The 14,877-nt window shown below is 48.9% G+C and overlaps 1 protein-coding gene across 1 annotated transcript; it reads right to left on the bottom strand.

Annotated features, from left to right (window-relative positions):
- Nucleotides 1–5,629: 5,629 nt before the first annotated feature.
- On the bottom strand, nt 5,630–14,318 carry Tnfrsf13b (TNF receptor superfamily member 13B). Its single transcript, XM_057776370.1, has 4 exons — nt 14,213–14,318; nt 12,054–12,299; nt 6,263–6,442; nt 5,630–5,857 (listed from the first exon to the last, which is right to left on the bottom strand). The coding sequence occupies exons 1-4, from the start codon at nt 14,316–14,318 to the stop codon at nt 5,643–5,645; spliced, it is 747 nt and encodes a 248-aa protein (XP_057632353.1). The 3' UTR covers nt 5,630–5,642.
- Between the last annotated feature and the right edge of the window lie 559 nt (nt 14,319–14,877).

Genomic DNA, 14,877 nt, shown 5'->3' with positions numbered 1-14,877 from the left:
TTTAGTCTTTCCTATATCATAATAAAGCTGCATTTTCTTCTGGAACTGACTGCTGACCCTGTTACCAACACAGGCAGCCACAGGGTTGGTAGCAGCTAGCCATGGGTTTCCTGTGGGTAGAGATATCATGTGCTCCACCTGTTCTGTAATGAATCAGCTGCTTAACCCTCCTATCTGCCAGGCATAGGGCCACACTTTAATCCCTGCACTTGAGAGGCAGAGGCAGACAGATCTCTGCCTGCTCTGCATAGTGAGTCCCAAGTTAGCCAGAGTTACACAGTGAGACCCTGACTCAAAACACAAAACAAACACAGCCGCCTTCTGTGGGCAGGAGGATTAGTGAGACAGGAACACTCCCCAGCAGAGGTGTGTGGGTGGGTGCTGATGCCTCTTCCCTATCCCAGCCTCAGGTGGTCAGAGCTCACCTGGTTGGATCAGACCTTTGTCTCAGAAACCAGTGAGATCTGAAATTCTGGCCCTCCTTGTTTGGATGCTTTTTTTTATCAAAATGGTCCAGAGAAATGTGCCCCTTAGGGTCCAAAGTTGGTCCTTGACCTCACTGTGTAGCAGTTTTGACAGATTAAATGGGACAGCTGCTAGGTACCACAGGTGGAAAATTTCTCTGCCCTCAGGGTCTAAGACTCAGATTAACACTCAAAGTAGTAGAGCAAGTGCATTAGTATGCGTAACGTGGGTTCAATCCCCAGCCCTAACCCCCCAAAAAGGAGGGGGGCTGGAGAGATGGCTCAGCAGTTAAGAGTACTAGTTGCCATTCTGAGGACCTGGATTCAGTTCCCAGCATATATATGGTGACTCACACCTGACTCCCAATTTCAGGACTTCTGACACCCTCACACAGACATACATGCAGGCAAAACACCAATGAACATAAAAATAATTGTTTAAAGCCCATTTAAAGGGCAGATACAAAGGGACAGGGAGATGCATGGGATCGAGATGTGTGATGTAAAAGCCACAAAAAGCAAATGTTTCTTTAAAGCCCATTTAAACAAAATCATTTTTTTTAAGAGAAATAAGAACAAGTTTGAGTTCGTTTCTAATTCTAATATTGATCAGGTTTCGTAATCACCTGAGTTCTCGACCCGATGCTGCACTGGCTTGTGAGGCACCAGCATTAGGTAATGGTTTCTAGTTACAGCATGAAGCCTGCCGTAGACATCCCATCACTTCCACTTATCAGTTCTCCCTGAGTCCAGCTAGCAGGTGAGGCGATGGGAACAGAAGCCGTTGCACTCTCCTCTGGCAGACTGGTGCAGAGTTGGCAGAATGGTGGTGTATGAGGGTGCAACTTCTATTGCCGAGTGCTGTTTGATTTACTTTAGAGCCCCAATACCCAGATTCCACCAGACAAAACGATGGGAGCGGTGGGGCTGATGCCACTCAATTCCCAGCAGCATCTCATCGTGGAGACCCAGCTGGTCTCAAGGCATCCGGTCACTCGAGGAGAGCAGCGCTAATGTGGAACAGATACCACGGGCTTGAGCAGCTTCCCTTCACATGGGCACAGAGACCAGAGGGCCTCAGCAACAGGCCTCAGGTCAGGGAGAACAGCCACTGTGGTAGAAAATGTGCAAAGCCCCCCAGACTCCAGGAGCTGCTGGGTAAAAGGCGGCAAAGCTGGTTGGCCTGGAGTACAGGCCAAGAACCACTGGGGTTGGAGGAAGAGGAACGAAGTATCCTCCACTGTGGCTGAGTGGCAGAGGCTGTCCCAAGGCATGACAGGGCTCCCCCTGTTGGGGGAAGAGGTGTCGAGGTGTTAGTGAAGATTTCTCTGTCCAGGGTCTGAGAGCACCTGAACTATCTCAGCCTGAGAGCATGGCAATGCATTAGAAACTCCTGTAGACACTCCCCGTCCCATTACCATGACAACAGTCATCACCTGAAACCCAGGGAGGGCCAGAAACAGGAGAAGCATAAAGCTGAGGTAGAACAGGAGCATCCTGAACTCAGTTGCCATCCAGAGCCCAGCATCACTAAGGGAATATGAAGCCAGTGGGGCCCTGAGAGTAAACAAGGCAGCAACCCCAGCCCACCTCAATTCACAACTAGGTTAACTCCACCTCTCGCCGGTGGATCAGCAGAAATGAAGGTATAAGTACTTCTCCAGTCTTCTTCACGCGTCTGGCATTCAGTCAAAAGTGGCACAATATCAAATGAAAAACTCGCTGCTGAGAGACAGACGACTGGACAGAGCAGATGGGTGGACAGCATGTGTGAGTAGGTGGGGTTGTAGAGCGAGATGGAGGCTATCAGGAAGCGTCGGGAAGAAACAACAGCATCTGTGGTAAGAAAAGTGTCTGCTCTAAACGCCCTGAAGAGAAGACTCGGCTGGTGATGAAGGAAACGGAGAACTTGAGGTGTGGTGGGAATGAGCCAAAGAACCACAAAGACAACAGGCCCTCAGCTCTTGAAGATGTAGGAGAGAGAAGAAAAACATCACCCCTGTACCTACCCCCAAAAAATCGTAAAAGAGGCCAAAGCAGAGTAAACAAATTAACCAATACAAGGAACCCTTAAACAGCACATACAGACTCCTGGGGGAGAAATAAGACAAAGAAATGTATTATAGAGGAACAATGCCAGGCATCTGCAGCCTGAGGGGCTGTGCGTGCTGAGTTACAGCTCTGGTAGACAGGTACCCGGGCTGTAGTAAGCCAGGGAAACCTACAGCCCTGAAGGGAAAGGTAGCCCAGTGCAAGTGGTGCAGCTCTGTTCCCGCAGGGACGGCTCCCCAGCAGAGTGTCACAGGCCCTTGCTCCAGGAAAGGTTTCCCTAATGCAAATGTAAGGACTCTGCTCCTGCAGGGGAGGCTTTTCCCAGTGAAGTTGTTGAAGCATCTCTGTTTGATGGAGTTGGGAGCCAGGGAATACCACAGCCACAGGGTATGCCTCACTCGAGAAATTATTGGGAGGGAGGAATCCAGGAGGGTGGCTGCTTCTGCCAGGGTGGAAAAAGGCAGCTCCCAACTGAACAGGCACTGGGCTTATATAGGGTGGGGATTGGGATTGGTAGGACCTCAAGTCCTGAATTTGGGAAAAACACAGAGATTGGTTGGATCTCGTTCTCAGGGATTGGTTGGATTCCAAGTCCTGAGTTGGTTAGAGGCAGGGTTTGTTTCCTTGGCTCTGTTCTCAGGGCCAGGATGTTCTTTCTCTGACCCTTTCTGCCCTATGGTGCAGCCACAGGAAGGCCACATGGTGCACATCCCTTTCTGGCCACACCTGGTCCTTTGCAGGAACCCTCATCCATGGTGGGGAGAAAGGTATCATCAAAGAGGCTGAGGGAGGCTGGTCCAGAAATCCAGGTAAGAAAATTGAGAAATTAAGGCAGGCGGTGGTGGTGCATACCTTTAATCCCAGCACTTGGGAGACAGGTAGGCGGATTTCTGTGAGTTCGAGGCCAGCCTAGTCTGCAAAGTGAGTTCCAGGACAAGTTCCAAAGCAACAGAGAAACCCTATCTAAAAAAAAAAAAAAATTGAGAAATGAATAGGCTGTAAATTAAGAAAAATGACTGCAATACTGCAATGAGAAATCGTGTTGAGAATAAGGTTAAGAAAAACATCAGGTTTTTCTCACATTTGCAGAATCTAGACATTTTTAAAAGACATGAAATGAGGTGAGTACTGATTTATGTAGAGAAAAGACCAGTGGAAGGAGATGAAAGGATTATGGGGTTGGGGAGACTACCAAAGCACATGGTATACAGGCTTGTAAAAGCTGCAGCAAAACCGGTTTTATTCAGTTAATATATACTAATAAAAAAGTTTGTAAGGGGACCATGCGAGTGGAATCAGGCTATATTCTGCAAGACTGACCCAACACAACAGTTAAAGTTGGCAAAAGAGCCCTTTCTTTACAAAGAGAAGGAACAAAATTACACACAGGATCCACTGAAAAGTGGGCCAAACACTCTCAAGATTGTCTTCAGCTGAGGCCGAGGCTGGGCTCTCAGCACCCTGTGTCCTGGCACCTCTCACTCTCAGTCTCAGAAACATTTTGCACTCACAGCCCCTTGAATTTGGATGAGCACAATTTTAAAACCACAGATCTTAAAGACTAGAAATAGGTTCATCTCCCAGACAAGCTGAGCACTGACGTCTGTCTCTGAGCATGTGCTGTGTGTTCCTCACTGCACAGTCAACACACGTCTGTCTGTAGCAGGCGCCAGGGGCTTCCCAGAAACCCTGTTGTAGGAAGTTGATCATGGTGGGCGTGCTATTGATTAGGCTGGCTCAATACTTGGTGAGACACGCCTCAGACAAAAACTTGTTAGATGCCAACTTGTCAACAAAGATAAAGCAGTGGTGGTCTCACAGGACCTCCATCATGGGTTGAATTTGTCCCCCAAAACTCATTATGTTGAAATCCCAACCCTTAGTGCTCTGAATGTGGCCTTATTTGGAGTTTTGACAGAGAAGTCAAAATGAAGCCATTAGGTGGATCATAACATGAGATCAAAAAGGGAGAATGAACAGAGAGAGGAGAGGAGAGAGAGAGAGAGAGAGAGAGAGAGAGAGAGAGAGAGAGAAGGCAGAGTGTAGAGTGGCAAGGAGAAACCAAAGACAAACCTTGCATGTGCAGCTTCAGACATGTGCAGCCTCAGGCGTGTGCAGCCTTGGGCAGGTACAGCCTCAGGTGTGTGCAGCCTCAGGTGTGTGCAGCCTCAGGTATGTGCAGCCTTGGGCATGTACAGCCTCAAATGTGTGCAGCCTCAGGTGTGTGCAGCCTCAGGAAGAGCCAATTCTGCAGACCCCTTGACTGCAGGCTTCCAAACTCTGTGGCAGCCACCTTGTGTTACCAGAGCTGTCATCAGTGGTGTACTGTGAATGGCTCCCTTCTCCCTGTACAGCCTGCTAGCTGTGGATGGTGAGGGCAGGGGTGCCCTTGCGGGTAGGTCTGCCAAGTACCAGGGTAGAGAGGGTGAAATTTCACTGTGTACAGTTTCACACTTAAGCTTGCTGGGAAAACACTTTATGCACCTGGAGGTTTAAATGCAGCTAAAAGAATAAGTGTATAGGTGCTCATTAAATTAAGGGTGCAATTGAACATACTTGTGGTGAGGTCCAGGAAACACCATCATCCTTTTAGACGTCTGACGTTTACCTGGAGTCTCTCGCCTTCCTGGGTACATCACATTGGTCACGTGCACATGTGGACACACATACCTGCATGCACCAAATTCACACACATGCATGTACATGCACATATGTATGCCACTCATACAGACACACATTCACGTACACATGCACACGACATGGCCCAGGGTCTGCACACACACATACAAATTCTTTTATTCACAAACCTACACACTGCACTCAGTTATCTGCCTAAGGCCCTAGGGAAGGGTTCTTCTTTGTAAGAACTATGAGGACGATGCTCCAGGTGCCTGCCACACTCCATCATTCTCTACTAAAGGGGAGCGTACAGGTTGACTGCTCTGCCTAAAGTCTGGGAAACCGTGGCACAGGTGGTACTGGGGATGTGGGCGCTACGGGTGGTTGCTTCATTGTGGGTGGATGCAGCCAGGCTGCCTATCTCCTGTCTTCTTCTTCCTGTCTCTTCTTCATCCCTCCCCTCCTCTTGCACTCCATCCACTTCATTGTCTTCTTCTTCACTGGCTGTCAAGCTCCTGGACCAGCATCTCCGATGGGCACGCGCACGATGCCAAGCGATGCACGCGCACAGGGCTGCGGAGCAGCGGTTCCTGCTAAGCCGAGAGTCCCGAGCGTACGAGTGCTCTCCTGTGTGGGCGATCTGCGCTCCGGGAAGCAGAAGCTACATGTCTCGACAGGCTGGGGTGGCAAGGCCACCTCACTGCAAGCCTCTGTCGCGGGGCCTGGGGGACAGAGAGGGTGTCGTGGGCACCAAGGGCTGTGCCACACTGCCTGGTCCAGCAGTCCAGCGTTTCTACAGCCACTCCAGGACTTCTTGTCCTGTGTGCCCCCAAGCAGGCTGTCAAGGCTGGGCTCACTTCTCCCTGAACCCAGAAACCATCTAGCCCCCACCCCTGGATGCCCCCTGTTTCTGGATCGCCTGTCAAAGCTGAAGCTAGCAACCTGACACCCACCCTTTCTCCTGGCCCTGCTGCTTGAACCTGACTTCGCTGAGATGCTTCAGGATGCCCAGTTCTCTCCCATGGGCTCAGAACCTGTCCACTCGGAAAGAGGGGTAGTGGTGGGTAGGGAAGGGGAGAGGTATGCTGGGGCTTGCCCGGGAAGGAGGCCTGGCTTTCTGTACTTACAGTGGGGAGACTTTGCCTGGGACACACACGGCCCTGAACACTGCTTAGGAAGCGGCTCTCTACGCCGGAGGAAGCAGGCCAATGCCACCAAGAAACAGCAGAAGATGGCACAGAGGCAGAGCCCCAGTGTGCAGTAGACAAGGGCCAACTGGTCGCTGCTCACCCTCAGTCCTGTGGATGCTTCAAGAGAGAACATGAGTACAAGGGTTGCACCCGCTCCCCAGTTTCCCCTTCTCACAAAAGTGTTAAATTCAGGCCCGTTGCTACTGATACCCTCCCTCATCCCAGGACTAAATGCTCTCCTTACCATGGGCTTTCTTTTTACCTCATTAGGTCCAAGCAATGCACATGGTCATCCCCAGGCCTTCATCGCTGGTAAAGACATAGGATACCTTTCCTGGCCCCAAGATATCACTGCTATGCTGAGTATTGAGAGAACTAGCCCCTCCCACCCCAAACGGATGGCACATTTTTCCAAGGCCTTAAAGCTGGACCTCTCTGGAGCTGGTCCATTCTGTTTTCTCCACGTGCTTTGGAGGTAGACAGACCCAGGGATGGATGCGCACATTCTTGTTTGCAAGGATGGCAGTCCAAGGAGGATGAGTTCTCCTAGCATCACAGGGAGCCTGGACTTGAAATCAGGACCAGGAAGATGACTAAGGAGTCCCGGGCACAGGTGTGGCGGGGGTCGGGGGTGTGGGACACTTTACAGCTCAAGACTTGAACCTCGGGCTTTGAATGAGGGACTAAGACCTTATCCCAGGCAAAGCTCTCTGCTCCTGACATTGCTCCTCCCACTCCCTCAAAGGAGGAAGTGGAAGTAATAAACATATAAAGGGGTTATCAATAAACTTGCTCAGAAAACATTAAGTCCACAAAAGTAAAGTTTAACAACGGAATACTGAGTCTTCTGGGCAGTTTAGAAGGCAGGCCTGGGGGGCGGGGGGAACAATGCTAATTCATCCTGTGCCTCTAATCAGGCCCAGCAGAATTCTGCCTGCAGGCAAGAAGACCCCAGCTGCCTAGGAAAAGCAGGCTGATCTGTCTCAGATAACTATGAGAATACTTTACACTGTAAATCTCCCCATCTGTCCAAACAACCAAACCTTGGAATTCTGTTTCTGTAGAACAATGGATAACTGCTCAAAGTGTGACTTGGGGCCGTGAGTCCATATAAGCTGGGGGGGATTTCTGTTCAGGGCCGGCTCCCTTTTGTGCATTAGCCAGAATCAGTCACACGCTACTACTCAGTTTTTCCCTTTATTGATCCCTTAAGTGCCTGGAGTGTTTTCTCTCTGAGAAAGCATAGTGACACTGCGATAACTCAGTCCATTCTGGGTGCCAGGTGCTTTTTGTATTGGACTTTCCTTAATTCTCCTGTTCCTTGATGGGGGGCTAGAAGATAAAGGGGGTGGGTCAGTACCTTTGTACCGGGAAGTAATCTGTAAGTCATCACATTCACCGCTGAGTGAGTTGTGTACATTTCTTTTTTTAACCTTGTTCACAACCATGTTGCACAATCAACCATCTCCACCCCCTAATTTGAGACTGTTTCTATCTCCAATGAAAAACTTCCTGTCCCTGTCCCATTAATGTTCCCTCCCCATCTTCCCTCACTGGGCCCCCAGGGACGTTCATCTGTGTCCTATCTCGATGGACTGAGCAGTCTGTGCTGGACATTCTATACCTCCCACGAACAGGTTTGTGGAAATGACTCAGGATACTCATGTAGTAGTGTTCATGAGACATTGTGGACAATCTGGACTCTATTTCTTCTTCTTCTTCTTCTTCTTCTTCTTCTTCTTCTTCTTCTTCTTCTTCTTCTTCTTCTTCTTCTTCTTCTTCTTTCTTCTTCTTCTTCCTTCTTCTTCTTCTTCTTCTTCTTCTTCTTCTTCTTCTTCTTCTTCTTCTTCTTCTTCTTCTTTCTTCTTCTTCTTCTTCTTCTTCTTCTTCTTCTTCTTCTTCTTCTTCTTCTTCTTCTTCTTCCTTCTTCCTTCTTCCTTCTTCTTCCTTCTTCTTGTTTTTCCGAGACAGGGTTTCCCTGTGTAACAGTCCTAGCTGTCCTGGAACTAGCTCTTATAGACCAGGCTGGCCTCGAACTCACAAGGATTCGCCTGCCTCTGCCTCCTGAGTGCTGCGATTAAAGGCGTGCGCCACCACCGCCCGGCTCTATTTCTTCTTTAAGTTGTCAGTTAGATGCTGACTTTAACCGAGTTCTCCTAGTTTCCAGGCATTCACTCCTTATACAATCTGGAGTCTGATGTAACAAGCAGCTTATTGTGCAGATACTGTATCCTTCGGCATATGTTTTGTTTAGTAATGAAACTGTCTCATTAACTTTGCCTCTTAACAGTCCTCACGTAGTTGTAATAGACCCAGTGGCTGACCTCTGAACTTAAATGTGGTCTCCTCCATGTATGTACACCATACAGTGGGTGATGATAACAAAGAAATCATCAATCTCACTGATCCTACGGCAGAGCCTGCCAAATGTCCTTCGGCCTCTCCACTTCCCCTAATGAGGGCAAATCTACCCAACTATTTTAGTTAGACTCAGTAGGAACTATGATACACCAGCAGTCTCACTCTTGGTGTGCTGCGGATGCTCTGTTGCCCACATAGCTCACTCCAAGGACACACACTATCACCACTCAACTGTCTGATGTTCCGGAGCTTTGCCAGATGTTAAACACTGTGGTCCCTTGGATGGATCCTCCTCTGAGGGGCTCTAAATGCTGTCCATTCTATATCAACTCTTTGCCAGCCCATAAGCAGTTAAATAGTCTGAACCTCCAAGTCCCTAAGCAGTTGGGGGCCTCTGAGAGTGGAGGGATGAGGGACTAGAGTTAGCCAGACCCCCTGGTAGGCAGACAGAGAGAGGGGCTGAGACGAGGTTGTAAAGATGGTGAACTTCCAAGATGCCCAGCTTCTTCCTTATCTGAGGCAAAGCCTAGCAGCTTAAAACAAAGGCCTAATGTTTTTTCTCAGTGGGGCCCCCTGCTGGTGGACTGACCCTATGACATGGCCTGATTGAGAGACCACGGTTATGAGCCAATCAGCTACCCTGTCTTTGTTCAAATCTCTCCTAATCAATCCTTGTTGATCATGGTGGCATGCACCTTCAATCCCAGCACTCGGGAAGCAGAGGCAGGTGGATCTCTGCAAGTTTGATGTGTGCCTAGCTACACAGCAAGTTCTAGGAAGCTAATACTAGATAGAAGTACACTGCTTAAAAACAAAACAAACACACAAAACGAAACAAAAACACAAACAAAACAAAACAAAAACAAAACTGACCGACCCTAACTTAGGAGAAAAAGACCCTCCAAAAACTTAAAAATCAAAACCTAGCTCTTAAGGAGAGACTAGATTTGGGGGCTCCAAAATCTCCCCTTTATCTTGTAGAGGTTTTCTCCTGTCCCTCTTTTGGGTGTGTCTTCATTAGTCTCTAACTGCTAATCAAGCTTGCCCTGCCCCACCCTCAGGCTTCCGCTTCACCCAGATAGATACTGGGGGACCCTGGGAACAGTAGGGAGGGATTTCCTAAAGGGTTTGTACTCTCATCTTCTAGCAAGACGTTCGAAAACTCGCTCCTCCCCAACATCTATCTGCTCAAGGCATCTTACCAGTCAGAAACAAGCTGACGTCACAGGCCCCCCTTACCTGCTGGCAGACCCCACCTCCCTGCGACCACTCCTGTCAGTTCCTTCCAACCTCCAGTGCAGCTCACCCCCCCCCCCTTTGCTCCTCGGGCTATCTGAAGCACTTCCTCACAGACGGCCCTCCTGGCGCTATCCTCCATTACCCATCTGTCTGAATCCTCTTCTGGTTCCTAATACTGCTGGGGACAGGAGGACAACCTGTCTTCCTTACTCTAGGAAAATCCTATCAAATCCTTAACGATCTGTCCCCATTCAAACCTGACCCTTCTGCGGCCTGTGGGTTCCTAGAACCTGCCTCCCCTTACCAGTGTCCTCTCAACACCAGAACTTTTGCCTAGCTCAAAATGAACCAATTAATTAAAATAAACTTGGTTTTCCTAGTCAGCTTGCTGCCGTTCACTGCCATGTCCCTGGGACGCTCTTCCAAAGTGCCCTGCAGAGGGAATGCTACACCGAGTAACCATTCTTGACTCCATTCCCTGTTTTTCCTATAAAGCATGGCTCTTTGGGGGCTGCAGGACAAATGTCTCTGTGTGCTTGCCCGGTAGCTGGACGGGTACCTGTCCACTTAGCCTTCCGCCTCACGATTCCCCTTCTAACCATGAAACTCTAATTCTGTCCCGACACCTCCATCAACAAGAGCAGAGAGGCCTTCCAACTCATCCCTCTTCTTGTCAGGCTGGGCATTCTTCCAGGGACTATAAGGAGGACAGCAGAAACAGGGGGTTCTTTCCATCAGCCAACCCCCCTGTCTCTGCAGCTCGTGGACAGTCTACATCCAGATCCTCTCCACACCCTTCAGCTCCTCCAGGGACAAGGCTGCTTCTTCATCAACAGATAAAACTGCTTCAAGACCCCACACAGAAAACTCAGGAACAAGCCTCCTCTGGGTGGGCTCCTGGCTCCTGCCCATCCTGGCCCCTCCCCTCTCACACCTTCCTCCTTAACATCCTCATACTTAGAGTTTATCCTGTCTTTTCAACTTTTTCCCCAATTTCTCCTAGATAGCATCATTGTCTTCCTCTGCTCCACCTCACAAGATGAAGTAAAGACAATGCCTCTTCTAGCGTCACTCCAGACTTGAGAGCCCCCAGATGATGCTTCCCCCTCCAGATAGTAGCTAGATAGAAAACAGCACCCGCATCCCTCATATGGAAAGGGTCTGGGATTAAAGGAAATTTCCCCCCTTGCCCTTCATGTAGAACCGATGCCCTAAAAGAAGCCCAAGGTCCCAGATCTGCCACCATGGAATTCCCAGAAAGCAGCTAATCCCCTGGAGGGTCAGAGAAAAGCAACTGACCTATCGTTCACCCAGCCATTCCAAGAAACAGATCATGTCGAAAAGCAGTTCACTTCCTCGTTCTGCCCCTGACAATACCCTCTGCTCTTCTTTCTGTACCTTTAGCTATGCCAGTCCCCAAACCACGCAATTTGCATTCCTTTGCAGGTTCAAAAGCTGTGCCTCTGGGTCTTGGGGCACCACCTCTCAGACCAATGAATGTCAACAACTTTCATCATGAAGGTTGATCTGAATTTTCATCGTTTCCTTCTGATTAATTCTTTCATTTACCAAAAAAAAAAAAAAAAGTCTGCCGCCTACACCAGGCCCTACGGAATCATTCTCTTCAACTCTGCTCTGGGCTGGGCCCTGTTTGATCCCAGGAAATGAGAAGCTCAGAGCGGCTAGGTAGAAAGGGACAATCCTGGGAGGCTGGTTAGGCCACACCAATTGTATTGGGTTGTCTCAGACGCTAGAGGGATGTGTGCCTGGCTCAGTAGCTGGCCGCTTGACCATAGCACCATGAGGCTCAGGGTCCAGCCCCAACACTGGACAGAATCAATGGGAAAATCTGAAGAGATTTGGAATATTTTCATTACAAAGACTTGGTTCAGTGTCTGGGGTGTCAGATTTGAGCAGTATACATCATAAATTGTCCGTCAAAATGTCCCAGAGACTTCTGAAATTTTCGTCTCCATAATTTTCCTACCCTGGAGTGACCTCCCTGGCTTCTGGCTATTCGCCAGCCTGGGCCTCTTGAACCTAAGACTCTTGTTATTGCAGCCTGCTGCCTGGCCTCCTCCCCATCCTGACCCTCGGATACCGTAGGCTCTGACCTCTGTTCACCTACCTGATCCTGTCTGCAAGCCTCCGTGTTCTACTCCTTGGTGCCTTCCTGAGTTGCCTAGACTGGCTTCCACTTCCCCGGCCTGTGGTCTCCTGAGCTCGGGCTGGAGGTTCATCTGGCTTCTGGCCTTTTTCTCACAGAAGTGTGCGCACTGCAGAGGGTGCTGCGTGCAGGTGGAGTCGCAGCTCATGCAGACCCCCAGGAGATGGTCGTAGTACTTGCCATGCTCTCTGCGGCAACTGAGGAACTCTGGGAGATGCAAAGAACAATGCTACTGGGTGTTAGAGACTTCCAGGAGCTTGGGGTCTGACGAAGAACTATGTCAAAGCGAAGGAACGAAGCAAACCGACCCTATATGGTTCAATGTGAAAACAGCAGTTCCAGGTCAGTTGGGCCCCCTGGGTGCTCTCTACCCATATGATTCGCATTTGGATATTTATATCTATATTTATATGCATCTTCTTGTACCTAGCTGAAGATGCATCTGGTTTCTTATTGTTGTTGTTTCTTCTATGACACACAAGTTTTTCATACTTTTTAGTTTCCAAATGTGGTGGTTTTCTACATATATTTAAATTTTTTTAGATTTATTTATTTTATGTGCCTGGTGATTTGCCTGCATGTATGCGTTGCATCACACGAGTGCCTTGTGCCTGTGGAGTTCAGAAGTGGGTGTGAGACTCCTAGGGATGGTTGTGAGCCACCGTGTGGGTGCTAGGAACAGGGCTGGGTCCTCTGCAAATTAGCAAATGCTCTTAACTGTGGTTCCATCTCTCTAGTCCCCTCTACGTATCTTTTAAAATTAATATCTAGATTATTACATGGTCATATAAATTGTTTATTTGCATTTTCAAATCTCCTGAAGGGGAAACATGCTTCAGGTTAGTGGAAGGAATAGAAGAGAAAATGCCAGAACCCTCCTTGGAGAGCTGGGGAGGGGAGCTGGGAAAGTCCGTGGTGATTCATTGGCAGCACGTGGGCACCACAGCAGCCTCACAGGTAATGATGCTGGGCAGAACAGATGATGGGCAGCTAATCTCCTGGGTGAGCGGATCCAGTCACAGCTGCACAGCCAGAAAGGCAGGACATAGTCTACTTGGAGGAGGTTCACTCTGGAAGGGGAGATACTACCCACTTGCTTCTCAATAAACTGCCTTCACCACATACCCAGAAATAAAGAGCCAAGGGACATTGAGACTCTCCCCCCAAATCACGAACTTTCTCCCTTTAAGACTAATGGAGTTTTAGATTTCTTTAAATATTTTAAACATTTAAATATCTTGCCCACCAGTGTGGACAAGATTGCTCAGTGGATAAAGGTATTTGCCATTAAGACTGATTACCTAGTTTGGTTCCCAGGACCCACATGGTGGAAGGAGAGAACTAACTACCAAAAATATCTTCACACACACACACACACACACACACAGAGAGAGAGAGAGAGAGAGAGAGAGAGAGAGAGAGAGAGAGAGAGAGAGAGAGAGAAAGAAAGTTTTAAGACCGAGTGACAATCAGTAAATATTTGAAAAATACTTGAGTGGAACAAACGAGATTGGAAAGGCAAAGGCAAAGTTTTAACAATTTCCGAAGATGTGCAGGCAGATGTGCTGTGCTCGCCTATTTATGTGTTTGATAATTTCCATAATAAAATGTTTCAAAGCAACAATAGAGCTGGGGAGGGGGTACACGCCTGTAATCCCAGTACTCAGGAGGCTGATGCAGGAAGATTTCAAGTTCAAGACTAGCCTGAGACACACAGCAGAGCTGTCAGAAAAGGAGGAGGCGGGGGAGAAACATTGTATTTACTGACTGAATGACCAAAGAATAAACTTGAAGAAAAAATTTAAGGAGGAGATAGAGATGAAGGGCTATGTGATGAGGACTAATTCCTCCTTTGTGTCAGAGAAGTCCTCCAGGAACTGCTAAGAGACACTGACGGCTCAGTGAAAAGAAGCGAAGGGATGATTGGGAGATGCTTTCAGGCAGGGGAGTAGCAGTTTCCCAGGGCACGAGGCAGGGAAGAACGGATGTGTACAAACAGTTGAAAGGCTGAATGGAAAGAGACCACATGACACATCTCATCCCTCCATCCCTGTCCTCCACCTGGCTGCAGATGGACCAGAGGGGTTCTGGGAAAGGCAAGGGAATGGCTCAGAACTCACTGCACAAGTCTGTACAGCTGCGCTGGCTCCTCTGGCTGCAGGAGACGCAGGAGACACAGGTTTTGGTCAAGGAGTCCCAGTACTGCTCTTTGGGGCAGTTTGCCATAGCTGCCCCTGGCCGCCTGTCCTGTGGAAGGAGAGAGGGAGCATTAGGAGAGAGAGCAGATGGCCAAACAGAACCCAGGTGGCCTCTCCTGCCACACTCTGAGATGTTCTCCGTCTCAGCAGGCAGAGGGCAGACAAAGCTGGCTTCCACCCTCAGCTGTGATCTGGGCTGGGTTCTTTTTTTTTTTTTTTCCCTGTTTCCCATTTGTAAAATGGTTTCTCCGAGGGTCCCTCACTAATAGAGTTGCACCCTGTCTGTCCATGCATTGTTCTTCATGTGTCCTAGGCCTCCTCCCCAGGATCTCTGCTTATTTCCCCACCATCCGTGACATCTGCCTAAACAGACGGCTCTAAGGACCAGGTTATGTGTCGACAACCTGACTGATCTAGATACCCAGCCCGGGCTGAGGTAGCTAATGTTAGATATCAGGGGTCTATGAGTCAGTACAAAATGACTGACATTGGATGCCTGGGGAACCCAGAAGCAAACATGATGTCATCTCTTCTCTAACTGTCCTTGACAGAATGTCATTTTTGTGTGAATATGGTTATAAATATGC

The sequence above is a fragment of the Chionomys nivalis genome, chromosome 7 (genome assembly GCF_950005125.1).
Source record: "Chionomys nivalis chromosome 7, mChiNiv1.1, whole genome shotgun sequence".
NCBI classification, from domain to species: domain Eukaryota; kingdom Metazoa; phylum Chordata; class Mammalia; order Rodentia; family Cricetidae; genus Chionomys; species Chionomys nivalis.
The sequence above is the reverse complement of the archived record's forward strand: the minus strand, read 5'-3'. Positions and strand labels throughout refer to the sequence as shown.

Excerpts from the sequence above, each read along its gene's own strand:
- Tnfrsf13b (XM_057776370.1), bottom strand. The coding sequence starts at position 14,318 with ATGGCAAACTGCCCCAAAGAGCAGTACTGGGACTCCTTGACCAAAACC. Across the intron at positions 6,443-12,053 it reads AGGCTTGCAGACAGGATCAG|CATCCACAGGACTGAGGGTG; the intron begins GTAGGTGAACAG and ends TCTCTCTTGAAG. Across the intron at positions 5,858-6,262 it reads CCAGGCAAAGTCTCCCCACT|GCCCCGCGACAGAGGCTTGC; the intron begins GTAAGTACAGAA and ends TCTGTCCCCCAG.